General features: G+C 39.1%; 1 protein-coding gene across 5 annotated transcripts; it reads right to left on the bottom strand.

Annotated features, from left to right (window-relative positions):
• LOC8064919 (ent-copalyl diphosphate synthase 1, chloroplastic) lies at positions 602–10,775 on the bottom strand. 5 transcript variants are annotated; one of them, XM_021454536.1, is made up of 13 exons: positions 10,322–10,775; positions 9,529–9,726; positions 5,585–5,685; positions 4,736–5,441; positions 4,505–4,625; positions 4,242–4,354; positions 3,756–3,982; positions 3,468–3,583; positions 3,256–3,354; positions 2,926–3,162; positions 2,077–2,203; positions 1,748–1,993; positions 602–1,019 (listed from the first exon to the last, which is right to left on the bottom strand). In XM_021454536.1, exons 1-13 carry the CDS (start codon positions 10,392–10,394, stop codon positions 795–797), a joined length of 2,589 nt encoding a protein of 862 aa, XP_021310211.1. In that variant the 5' UTR covers positions 10,395–10,775; the 3' UTR covers positions 602–794. The 5 variants fall into 5 exon arrangements, with proteins under 5 accessions (XP_021310211.1, XP_021310208.1, XP_021310213.1 ...); XM_021454533.1 differs by having other exon boundaries at positions 4,736–5,444; positions 10,322–10,774; XM_021454538.1 differs by having other exon boundaries at positions 4,736–5,444; positions 5,585–5,676; positions 10,322–10,774.

Raw genomic sequence — 11,944 nt, 5'->3', positions numbered from 1 at the left:
TCCTTTTACTTTTGATGTTGTGTTTTGTACTTTCTTTCTTTTTTTATAATGAAATGGCACAAAGCTTATACATGTGTGAGAAAAATCAATAAACAAAAATTGACATAAGAAGATATTATCGTTACAAATGTTTAATAAATGTGAATTACACTTAGGGTACATCAAGTGCATCATGGTGGTTTTTTTCTCACAAGAAAAAACTTAGGAAAGGGATGCTACAAAGGGTAGTGCATTGAAGTGAGTGGGCTATGACCTAGGCGATGTGATAAGGGCTTCATGTGATTTAAAGATAGAGATTACTGTTGTCACAACCTAGAAGCAAATGGCTTTGTGGTTCTCTCTAACTATGGACAAGGTTTTGTACAAAAAAATTAGAAATTTTAATGATTTCTACAAAAAAAAATCTAGTTTAAAGGTTTATATCTCTTGAAATACTAGAAAATCCAAGAATTTATTCGCAAGATTTTCATAAATCTGTTATCTTTCTTATTAGTCCTTTAATAACTATGGAATGTATTTTGATGCTAAGAAATCCGAGAAGTTCTCCAAACAATTCAAAAGGTTCTAGGAATGAACTAGAATAACACTTACCGTACAAAACTGTTATTCAAATGAACACCTCTATAATATGATTACTCATATAGAACATTCTTGATATTACAACTACACTAATTTCCTTCCTAAGTGACTACAAATAAACTTACAATTGCATGCTTCCACTACCGCTACTCCTTAGATACTTTCTTTATGTACACATTTGCACCTAAACCTAATGATCTACCACTTAAATGTTTTTAAACTGGCTCAAAGATAACCCTAGAAACATGTCTATCGATGATATGTTGTGGACAATGAGTAACATAGTATGAACTTCTTAGGACATCCCATAAAGTTTGTTTGGTCTTCTTATTGGTGGTTTTCTCATCAGACCTCAGGAGCAGAGATTGAGCAAGTTCTTGCATGTTCAACTCGATTTCCTTGTCAATGCAATTTATTGTTGCTTCATTCTTCTCAGCATCCTGCGCATGGTATGATTAGTTCAACATGTTGGCATGCAAAACTAAATAGATTTTACGGAAAACATGATTTATATTACATAACATATTAGAATTTTAAATTAGTGGTCACATAACATATTAGAATTCATGATTGCTATAATTGTCAAGAAAGAAAATATCTATACTTTTCTAAATATATATTACAAAAAAGAAACATTTGATATTACTTTGGTCATGTACCATATAGAGATTCAAAAGTAAATAAAAATATATTTAATAGCATTTTAAATATAAACTTACTCTCTTGTCCTTAGATTGAAATATGAATTAAGGAAGGATTACTTATACATGTGAGGATAGCGATGATGAAAGTAGAACAATATATGGATATTTAATTAGTATCTAAATTGTAGGGAATAAAGTTTTTTTGTACGATATTGCATTGAATAAGGTTGAGGTAATTTGCTAGTGTAGAAATTTTGAAGATCTGAACTCACGAAATATTGAAGTTAAACATAGCCATAAACTTAGTTTCTAAACTCATTAAGCCATGGAAAGGTATAGAAAATCTACAGAAATAGTTGACATGACCCCTAACTTGAGGTTGCAAGGAACTAGGAATAAATTCTACTCTTTAATGGTTTGATTCTCAAATTATTATTTTTCCCTAAGGGAACAATCATTATATCATACATATATCTAGCTATGCACAAAGAATAAAAACAATTTTATTGTGATAAAGGGTATACCTGGGACAGTAACACCTTGTGGTTAAGACCATCACAAGTATTGCATGTGAGTTGAATAAACCAATCACTATCCTTGTTGTTTATCACTGATATAGCCTCACTAATTCGTCCAGCACAAATCTCAATAACCTGGACTAAAAGCAAATATGTTTGTGTGTCATGAATCATGTATTGTGGTTTTATACCACTGGATTTGTGATATTTGTTTTCTTCCTTATTTGCCTTTTGCAGCATCCATTCGGTCCACTGGAAGTGTAGACAAAGATATTAGAATGATTGTTGAGAAGACGTTGGTATAATCTAATTAAGCACAAGTGAGGATAACTTACCGCAAGACTTAGTAGACTATGGATGAACCTTTGTCCTTCATGAATTGGCAATGCTTCTTGCGTCAATAAGTTAATAAGTCTTCGAAGTGCCCTCTCGAGAATAGCATCATTAGGATTTATTTTAAGCCTAAATTTACCGTTTATGTCAGTGAAATAATCTTTTCTCAATTTTACATAGTACGTAATAGGTGCCATAGTGAAAATGGAATACAAATGTTAAATATGACACCTAACAATCAAATAGGTCACTGTAGAAAGCAATGTGAATTAAAAATTACATCATCCATATAAAAGCATCTAGAGTATATACCAATAATACACTTATGCAACTTTTCATGGTGGTCACAACTTATGAAGCGTCCATAATACATCAAAATTTACTGCCATATTGGCCATGTATAGCACAAATGCACAATCAATCCACATGACTTGACAAAATGGAAGGTTAAATAGCTACCACTACTGACCATAATATATAGGGCTAACGAAGAATATGATACCATCTTTACCGCATTTGTAATATATGTAAGCCCATAGTATTAGCTCATGCAATAAATGATAAGTGTGAGGATTATAAAAGAACAATGCACATTCTGAATATCAAAGAATAATGGTACAATTAATTGTTATATCTATCATGTGATGAGTATACCACTATTATGTAAGTACATAATTCCTAATAGCTAAAATGATCATTATTGATATTCCTATAATTATGGAAGTTATTTGTTCTATTACTCAAATTACTTTTCTAGTTTTCATATTCAATGATGCTTGGTACATGACATATGCCATATGATGATTCATAAATGGATACAATGCTCAACTAAGGTAAGGTGTAGTACTCACCATGATACATCACTTTCTTCATAGAGACAGTGGACGAAACATTCTAATCTCTTCTTGTCTGCCGAAATGTCATTAAGATGTGTAGAAATGGCATTGGCAATCATTGATGTTCTAGCCCATGCAAGCCGCTCAGCAGCACGGCTAGGTTCATAAATGCAAGATGCAGCTAAAAAATAAGCTCTTAAAACATCTTGCGGTTGCACTCCAAAAGTGTCAAGGCAATTCTCTATGTACCACCTAAACATAGTGCCAAAATATTTCAAATTAAATGAAAGTTAACCTTCCAAAATAAAATTCAAGAAATGAAAAAAAAGAAATTATGGAGTTTACATTTGAAGCTCATTACACTCAAGCTGATGTACAGCTTGGCAACGGTTGAAATCCATTATTGCCAAATCAAGATATATGTCGTTATTCACAAGAGGCATCCTGCCGAAAATGGTCCGCACATATAGGTAAAGCATCTCTCTTACTTTCACTAATTAATGAATATGCAGCATAGTTCATTAACAACTTTTTGGCTATGAAGTATAAGTGTGCACCTGTAGAGGGTCTTTCCAATCCAAACATCATCTTTACCTCCATACTGATCTAGATAGGTTCTTGCCTCGACACGAGGCAAGCTTGCATACCAAGGAAAGTCTAGTGTATATTGTACCTATTGATGAACATAATAGACACATGTGTTGTCATATATTATTTGGAAAATATCTTTGTGCATAGCATATCTGTATAAAAGGACAATCATGACCTTTATGGAAAATAATTTTCACCTCTATTCATGTTTTAATCAATCTAAGATCATCAAATGGTAGAATAGTTTGGATTACCTCGCCAGCTAGATCCTTCGCAATGATCCATTTGTCACGGAGCATGCCTTGGGCTTCTCTTTGTCTGAGAAACTCATATGAGAAAATCCTAGCACGGTGCAATACATCCTCCCCTTGAAAAGCTATCTGAGAGGCTCTGTTGAGATTGTACATCCCAGTGACGGCTTGAGTTGATTGTCCCACAAAACAAAAGAACTCTCCATCTTTCTCAAAATTCTTAAACACACCTACAGAACACGGTCGACTTATGTCTGAGATGTAACAACTTAATGAAGTTTAAATAGCAGAGGGGATAGATGAGTGAAATACGACATTTATATCATACTGTGCATTATATGTATCACTTCATCACTAGTTAGGTGAGCATCGGTTGGTTCACCAGAAACTTGCTACTAATTTTAAGCCTATTCAATTTGTGTTTGCACTCAACTAATTAAACATAAGTCAATGAGATATTTAAATTAAACAGGGGAATGGTGTCTATACTTGGGGAGACATTGTATCCATGTAGCCTTAGTAGTCGGAAAGCCATAGCTGTGTCATCCACATCTTTTACATTAGAGTTCCTAGCCCAGCAAATCCCATCTTCAGTCCAGTGCCTACAAAATGAGAAGACAAGTCAAAGGAATTCATCATAAGGTTCGGTGCTCACTGTCACTGAAGCTTAGTGTTGCCATGCATGATATATCTATCTTTAAATGGAAAAAGAATAGTAGTGAAAAGAGGGGATCGATTGCAGAAGCAAAAACCTGTTCACATAGTCCATGCATTGCATAATCTCTCGTTGGAAATAGCGGGAGATCCCGAGTCTCTCTAATCGATCGACGACCCAGATGTGCTCAAAAAGATCAACCGGATAAACATTGGGGACTGAAATGGAGATGACAAACAGTTTGAGACGAGACACGTACAATTTGAGATGAGTATCTAATATTATGAGCATTCACCTACACATGCTATGTCATGGACGATTGACTTACCTCCTCCATCGAATTTTTTGACAATCCTATCGATATATTCGAAGCACTTCTTGTCACCAGTTTGCATAAGTGCATATGCAGTAGCTGAAGGAGAATACAAGAATGATCCATCACTTGATTGGAGATTCAGAAGCCTTGCCCAGTCCAGATCAGGCATTCCTTCAAGGCTATGCAGAATGGACGTAGGAACTCTATGCATCATGTCCTTTGGGATCCTCTTCAGCTTGATTTCCCTGTTGGAGTATATGCTCTGCAAAGCCGGGTGATCATACGGAAACTCAACACCCAAGTTCCTAGCTGTCTGAATGAGAGAAGGGAACGCGATCTCGAAGCCGATGGGCATCGACTCCTGCTCTTCCTCGGCTAGCCTCCACATGTTCTCGTGGAGAAACGAGAGCCCTGCCTTGCATTTTTCAGGCTCGAGAGACCATTTCGTGAGTGCAACGACGCAGGCAAGGGTGTTGATCATACGGTCATAGGCAGAGAACAAGGCCGGGTCGCCCCAGGAGCCGTCAGGCAGCTGGTGGTCGACGATCCAACGCACGGTGGCCGGGAACTCGGGCTGGGAGCCCCCGCCGCCGTCCAGCTTCGGCACCAGCGCCACCCACGCCGTATCATACGCCGAGATGCTGATGTCCCCGTCGTTCATTGATCTTAGCATCGCCCTCACTTGATCGATAAGTGGCTGCAACTCTGTCTCATCAGCCTGCTATATAGATGCAGATTTAATTTCAGCAACAGCTAAACATATAATTATGGGAATGATTATTATCGTTATATATAGAAAACAAATGTCGTCCAGAAAGAAAGAAACAAAGAAAGGAACAACATCTGTAAAAAGAAGAGTACCTCAGGGATCACTTGGTACTCATCAAGATCTTGTGGTTTCCCTGGCCATTTCGTAATTTCAGTCTCGGTTTCGACACGGGTGGTCTGGAACACTGCAGGTCCTGACAACTTTTAGTTAGTTTATTTTCTTCAAACCCAACACCAACACTGAAACATTTCTGTACATTACAAGTAGTTTTTGCCGGGAAGTAAGTTTTGATTACAAGTAGTTTCTAGGCCATTGGGCTGACCTGAAACTGAAACTCATTGAAATGAACTAAACTGGATTTAATTTCCAAGCAAGAAAACTGAAGAAAATGATCTAAAGGAGTGACCACATCGAGCTACTGTTGGTCAGTTGGTGTTGGGTACCCAAACCCACTTACATCTGTATTAGTAATTGTTCAGCATGCGACATGCATCAAAGGTTCAAGAACCTGGCCTGAGAAGAGTAGTGCCGTCCAATTCCCACTACCAACTATAGTATAACATTGGAGCATCAGAACATTCAGCACTACGCTACTAAGGATGGCAGTGGGGCGGTTTCGGATCGGATATCCGCGGGTTTCGGTTCTCGTGGGTTCGGTTTTTGGGATGATTTTTCACCCACGGTTTTCGGGTTCGGGGCCCCGAAACCCATCGGGTTCGGTTTCGGGTTTGGTTTTCCACCCGTGGATATCCAATGGATATCCGAAATAAGTCATTAGAATTAATTTTCATATTTTATAATATGATAATAATAACTTTTTACTTAGATTATGAAATTTATTTTAAGCTAACTCATAAAAATATTTATGTTTTATTGCCTCTTGTTTATACATGTAAATATGTACATATATATTATGTATATATTTATAAAAAGTCTTTATTGCTATTATTATGTTGACATAGAAAGCGGGTTTCGGGTATCCATTCGGGTTTCGGGTATCCGCGGGTTTGGTTTTGGGGAGGGGTTATTACCCGAATCGGTGTTCGGTTCGGTTTCGGGTTTCGATCGGGTTTCTGGTTCGGGTGCACATAGACTTCGCTCGATCCGAACCCGCTCCGTTGCCATCCTTATCCACTACCCATTTTCACTTGTTTTCTCCCCATACAAGTAGTAAGCTAGACTTGAACGAACCCAATAATTATAAAAACTTATGTTCGCCTGATATAAGAAACCAAAATCAATTAGATTTAACTTTTCTAGTTTACGTCCCAGACCCGTCTCTAAAATTTTTTCCTTACAAAATTCTTTGCTCATCACTTAGGCCTGGTTCAGTTCGCGAAAATTTTTAGATTTCACTACTGTAGCACTTTCGTTTGTTTGTGGCAAATATTGTCCAATCATAAACTAACTAGGGTCAAAAGATTCGTCTCGCGATTTACAGACAAACTATGTAATTAGTTTTTGTTTTCGTCTATATTTAATGCTTCATGCATGTGCCGCAAAATTCGATGTGACGGGGAATCTTGAAAAATTTTGGGAACTAAACAAGGCCTTACAGTTATATACCCAATCAGAGTAGCATGATCTTTTGGCAAAAACTAAGGCCTTGTTTAGTTCGCAAAAATTTTCAAGATTCCTCGTCACATCGAATCTTTGGTCTCATGCATGGAGCATTAAATAAAGATAAAAATAAAAACTAATTACACAGTTTATCTGAAATTTGTGAAATGAATCTTTTGAGCCTAGTTACTCCGTGATTGGACAATGTTTGTCAAATAAAAACGAAAGTGCTACAGTAGCCAAAAAACCAAAATTTTACGAACTAAACAAGGCCTAAAGATACCTCTGCGGTCCAGTCTAATCATTTCTATCGGACAGTTAGTTGTAAGTGCCATATGCCCATATCTATGATATTCCTGATCGGATATTTGATCTTTGTTTTCATCAATCACCAAGTTGGTCCACTGGTCACTTGGCTAAAAAGAACAGCGGGGTACAATTAAAGAGGACAGGATCCCTTAGCATGCTGCATCCACACATAGAGATACCTTTGTGATTGAGAGCAAAATCCCCTAAGGATTTGGGGTCAAGAAACAAAGAGGACAGTTAGAATCAATCACACATCAAGAATCTTAATTTCGCAGTCAGTTACTGTTGAGCAGTACGGTTGATAGCAATCGACGTTCCATCACCCATACATGCATCGAACGATCGCCGTGAATGGGTTAAAGTTCCTTTTTTTACGTTAGAACCTTATGGACCTAGCTCATAAATAAATTGGAAGATATTTTTTCAAATAAATTGAAAAAACTAGCAGATTTTTTATTAAAAATAAATAATGAAAATATGAACCTTGTGAGATTAATGAAAAAATTGAAATCTTTGCAGTAATATTTAATTTATTGAGAAAATCTTTAATTTATCGATATAGTGCAGGATACCACATATTCATGTTACCATAACAGTAGTAAACATGGTACATGTTACTTCCTTCGTCCCACAGAAAGTATCATTCTCATTCCCAAAAAGTGCTTAATAAGGCCAGTCTCAATGGAGAGTTTCATGTCCCAGTTTCCAACACATTTGATTTTAGAAACCGTGCATAAGAATTTCATGGGGATGAAACTCTCTCTTCTCCCATAAAACTCTTATTATCTCTCACTTCATTAATATGGTGCCACATCAGCATATTTAATGTCCATAAAACTCTGATGAAATTACATTGAGACTGGCCTAAGTATCATTAAATTAACAATTAAATATATTTTCATGTAATAAACTTATTTGAGGTACAAATAATATGCTAATATTTTCTATGAATCTAGACAAACTTTAAAAAGTTCGACCTGCATAAAACCGTAAGCAACCCCCTCATATTTGTATCTAGAAAAGCCAAAACGTCTTTTAATTTGGAACAAAGGGAGTATATTTTAAGTGCTTCTATCAAGTAGGATGCTGGCTATGCAGTATCTAGCTCCCTTGTTGCTAGCTAACAGATGAAAGTATTTTTGGGAGGGATGTACCAGCTAGTCCCATTATTATACTTCCTCTACTTTAAAGTATAAGACGTTTTGGCTTTTATGGATATATACATAGTTTTTACTATACACGTAGAAATACACTATGTCTAGATACATAATAATATAAACAATGTATATAGAATAATTCAAAACTATTTTACAATGTGAAACGGTGGGAGTATATTACTTGGAAAAACAGAAAAGAAACAAACAAAGAAAACAAAGCGGGAGATGGACACGGCCAACAAGAAAGACAAAATAATTAATTAGCTAGATTTTGTTGGGGAATACAACTCCAATCCTATATAGTTCCCTAAGTTTTGTTGGTGAAAACACACAAGCAGTTTGACTTGCTTATACCCTTTTACATCCCTATAGAGATAATAGCTATCTTATAATATATAGTTATCTTTTTTGGATCCAAATAGAGATGCACCTAATAAAATAGCTAATTGTTAGCTGAACATCTAGATAATAACTATCTCTCTATAGTCGGCACAAATTAGATAATAGCAACTATAATAGTTATCTTAGTAGCATTTTTCACTGGCTATATATATATATACATCTAAAACCCTCCAACTAATTGGTAGCTAATATTAAATATGAGTTATTTAGCAAGCTAACTTTTAGCAGATAATGGATCCAAATAGGACCTAAGTAGTCCCACTTTAGAAGCTAATAATAGAGTCGTATATATGAACAAAACAGGTTGATTAATAATAAAAGCGAAATTACGAAAAGCATAACTTTTTGTTCTGGGGCTTTAGGAAAAGCAGCAGGAGGACATGGCAGAGAAAGAGAGAGGCTACGGGCGCAGCACAGCATCTCTGAGTGTTTCGTTCATCAATACGTACGTACGTAATATAATGCAAGAAAGAATTCCAAAAAAAAAAAAATAGAAGAGAGAGCATCTATCTGTCTATCTATGTGTGTGTGTGACTGACTGGGACTGGGACGATAGGAATAGGATGATGAGAGTCAAATGACCATGCAACTATATATTAAATTTATACCTTTAGCACTGGATACGTTGTCGGACTGCTGCGTTGTCGTCGCCGGGGCAGGGGACGGGGCCTGCGGATGCTGCTGCTGCCGTCTCCACCACCCGGCGAGCCCGCCGAGCCTGAGGTTGCCGCGGGGCCCCGTCGCGCCCGCACCTCCCCCTCCAGCACCAGCACCTGCTTTGCCATGGATACTGATACGGGATGGACCTGATTGATGATCAAGTGAAAGCAGAAAAAAGAAAGCAAAAAAAAAAAGCAATGGTGAGGAAGCAGGCCGGACGGTCAGGAACAGGAGCAGGTCGAGCAGGGAGGGACTCATCAGGACAGACAAAGGCACAAAGCATCTCCTAGCACTACAGGAGACTAGCGAGCGAGCTACAGGAGATATTGATTGGGCAGCAACAGCGCCAGCAGCCAGCAGCTAGCGCAGGGCCTCCCTGCCTCCCCTCTTTGCTTGTCTGTTGCATGCTTATGTTTGTTTCTTTGTCCGATTGCTCATCGGCCTAACCTAAGACGACGACGAACCAAATCTAGAGAAAACGTACAACTTAATTATATTATATTTATTTATATTTAAACCCAGCCAAGAGAATGTTTTGTATAGCAGTGTCTATATGCAAATTGCAAAGTTGAACTTTGATGAAACAGATCGAGGTTTTGTCGTTTGGATTGGAATTGGATTATTGCGGCCATGCTAAAATATATGACACAGGCAAGCAGGGGCGCAGGCATATATATAGATATAGACATGGAACCGGCCGGGTGGCCGGCCGGCGCGGCGGAGCTAGTTCACCGTACGTACCTGCTTTGAGGACGACGCGAGGAGGGAAGGAAGGTGACGAGGGTGGTGATGCGGCCGGCAAGAGGAGCTGCATGGTGCCGCCGCCGGAGCGCCCGCGCCCCTCAATCGATCGTTGCAATTATTGCAATGCAGGCACGCACCGGCCGGCTCCGGCACCGGCACCGGCACCGGCACGGCCGACGACGGCCCCGCGCGCGAGACGATAAGGATCGATGAATGGATGGATGGATGCTTAATTTGTGCCAGGTAAAACACAGAAACTCCCCCCTGGAAGTTGGTTAAAAGGCAAAAAAAACGCGCGCTAGCTATTAATAGGCGGAGCAAGTATGGCAACTAATCATTTCATTCAATTTCATTGGCAGCCAGCAAAGAGAGGATGATATTGGATACTCTCCTGGTATGTGTGAGCTTCTTTCTGAGCTAGCTAGCATATAGCGTGTGTGTGTGTGTGTATATATAGCACGAGTCAAGAGCAGAGGGAGCGACCGAGGGAGTGTGCCCGCGCGTGTGCTTGTGCTTGTGCTGCCTGCGATGCGAGGAGTACGGAGGACTGTGACTGGGAGGAGCAGCAGCATAGGCCGGAGCCGGAATGATTCTCGTGCGGGGACGCAGCGGCTAGTGGACAAAAACACACCAACGTTTCCCTAATTTGCTCCCGGCTTCCTCTCGCTGCGTGCGCTGTGTTGTGAACGGGTGGTGAGGGACGGACATTCGTCACCCAGTCACAACAAGATACCCTCCATAATCCGTCCACGGCTAGCCTAGCCGATATATAAAAATAGAGTATATATATACAGTTACACACGTACGTACGTATACACACGCAATGACGACGACACCAAAAGCTAGCTAGCAGCAAGATCGCGAAACTGAGACGGGTGTTTTCCTTTTTGTTTTAGGGAAGATGCCTGGCAAACTAGGACGTACAGTGGGACGGATAAATAATATTTCTTTAACTCAACAATGGAAGCTTGCTGGTTGCTTTATTTTGACGAGAGGAAAAAAAAGCGACAGGTGCATGCAGCAGGCAGCAGCAGCAGAAAAGCAAGGAGGAAGGAAGGGATTGGAGTCGGACATCCCCCCACACGCCGTTGCCGCTGAATGCATTTTTGCTTTAGCAGCAGATACGGTATGGACCTGATTGAAACCGAACTCAACCAGTTGCCAAAGCAGAAAAAGGCTGGGCAGCAGAGGTGAGGTGCCACTGCCAATGCGCTGTCGATCGCAGCGCAATCCAATAACATAGTGTTGCCCTGTTAGTTTGAACTTATCAGCATTATTTTTAGCTATAAAATAATAATTTTTTTCTCATAATAAATTAGCATTAACATCAGCAGCAGCTTTTTTTCAGCCAGCTGAATATACGAGGCAGCTGATTCTCTTTCCTGTTTCTCTTAGTTCTGTTGGCCGCCCTTGATCCTCTTACGAGTAGAATACCAAAGAACGAGAACAGAGAGGAAGTAGAATGAACTTAGTGTTTCTTTATTTATTGATCACGGTATTTATACAAGTCGGGGGGAGAGGAAACTCTTCCCCCAAGTAAGCTCGAGCCCACGATGAGTCGTGGGTGATATCACGGAGGTGGAACCGGTACGTACGGAGTCGTGGGTGATATCCGTAGGT

The sequence above is a fragment of the Sorghum bicolor genome, chromosome 1 (genome assembly GCF_000003195.3).
Source record: "Sorghum bicolor cultivar BTx623 chromosome 1, Sorghum_bicolor_NCBIv3, whole genome shotgun sequence".
In the NCBI taxonomy this organism is placed as follows: Eukaryota; Viridiplantae; Streptophyta; class Magnoliopsida; order Poales; family Poaceae; genus Sorghum; species Sorghum bicolor.
The sequence above is the reverse complement of the archived record's forward strand: the minus strand, read 5'-3'. Positions and strand labels throughout refer to the sequence as shown.

Coding starts and splice junctions, on each gene's coding strand:
- LOC8064919 (XM_021454533.1), bottom strand. CDS start 10,394: ATGCAGCTCCTCTTGCCGGCCGCATCACCACCCTCGTCACCTTCCTTC. Junction 5,445..5,584: donor AGTACCAAGTGATCCCTGAG/GTACTCTTCTTT, acceptor GCATCTATATAG/CAGGCTGATGAGACAGAGTT. Junction 3,355..3,467: donor ATTGGAAAGACCCTCTACAG/GTGCACACTTAT, acceptor CATTTTCGGCAG/GATGCCTCTTGTGAATAACG.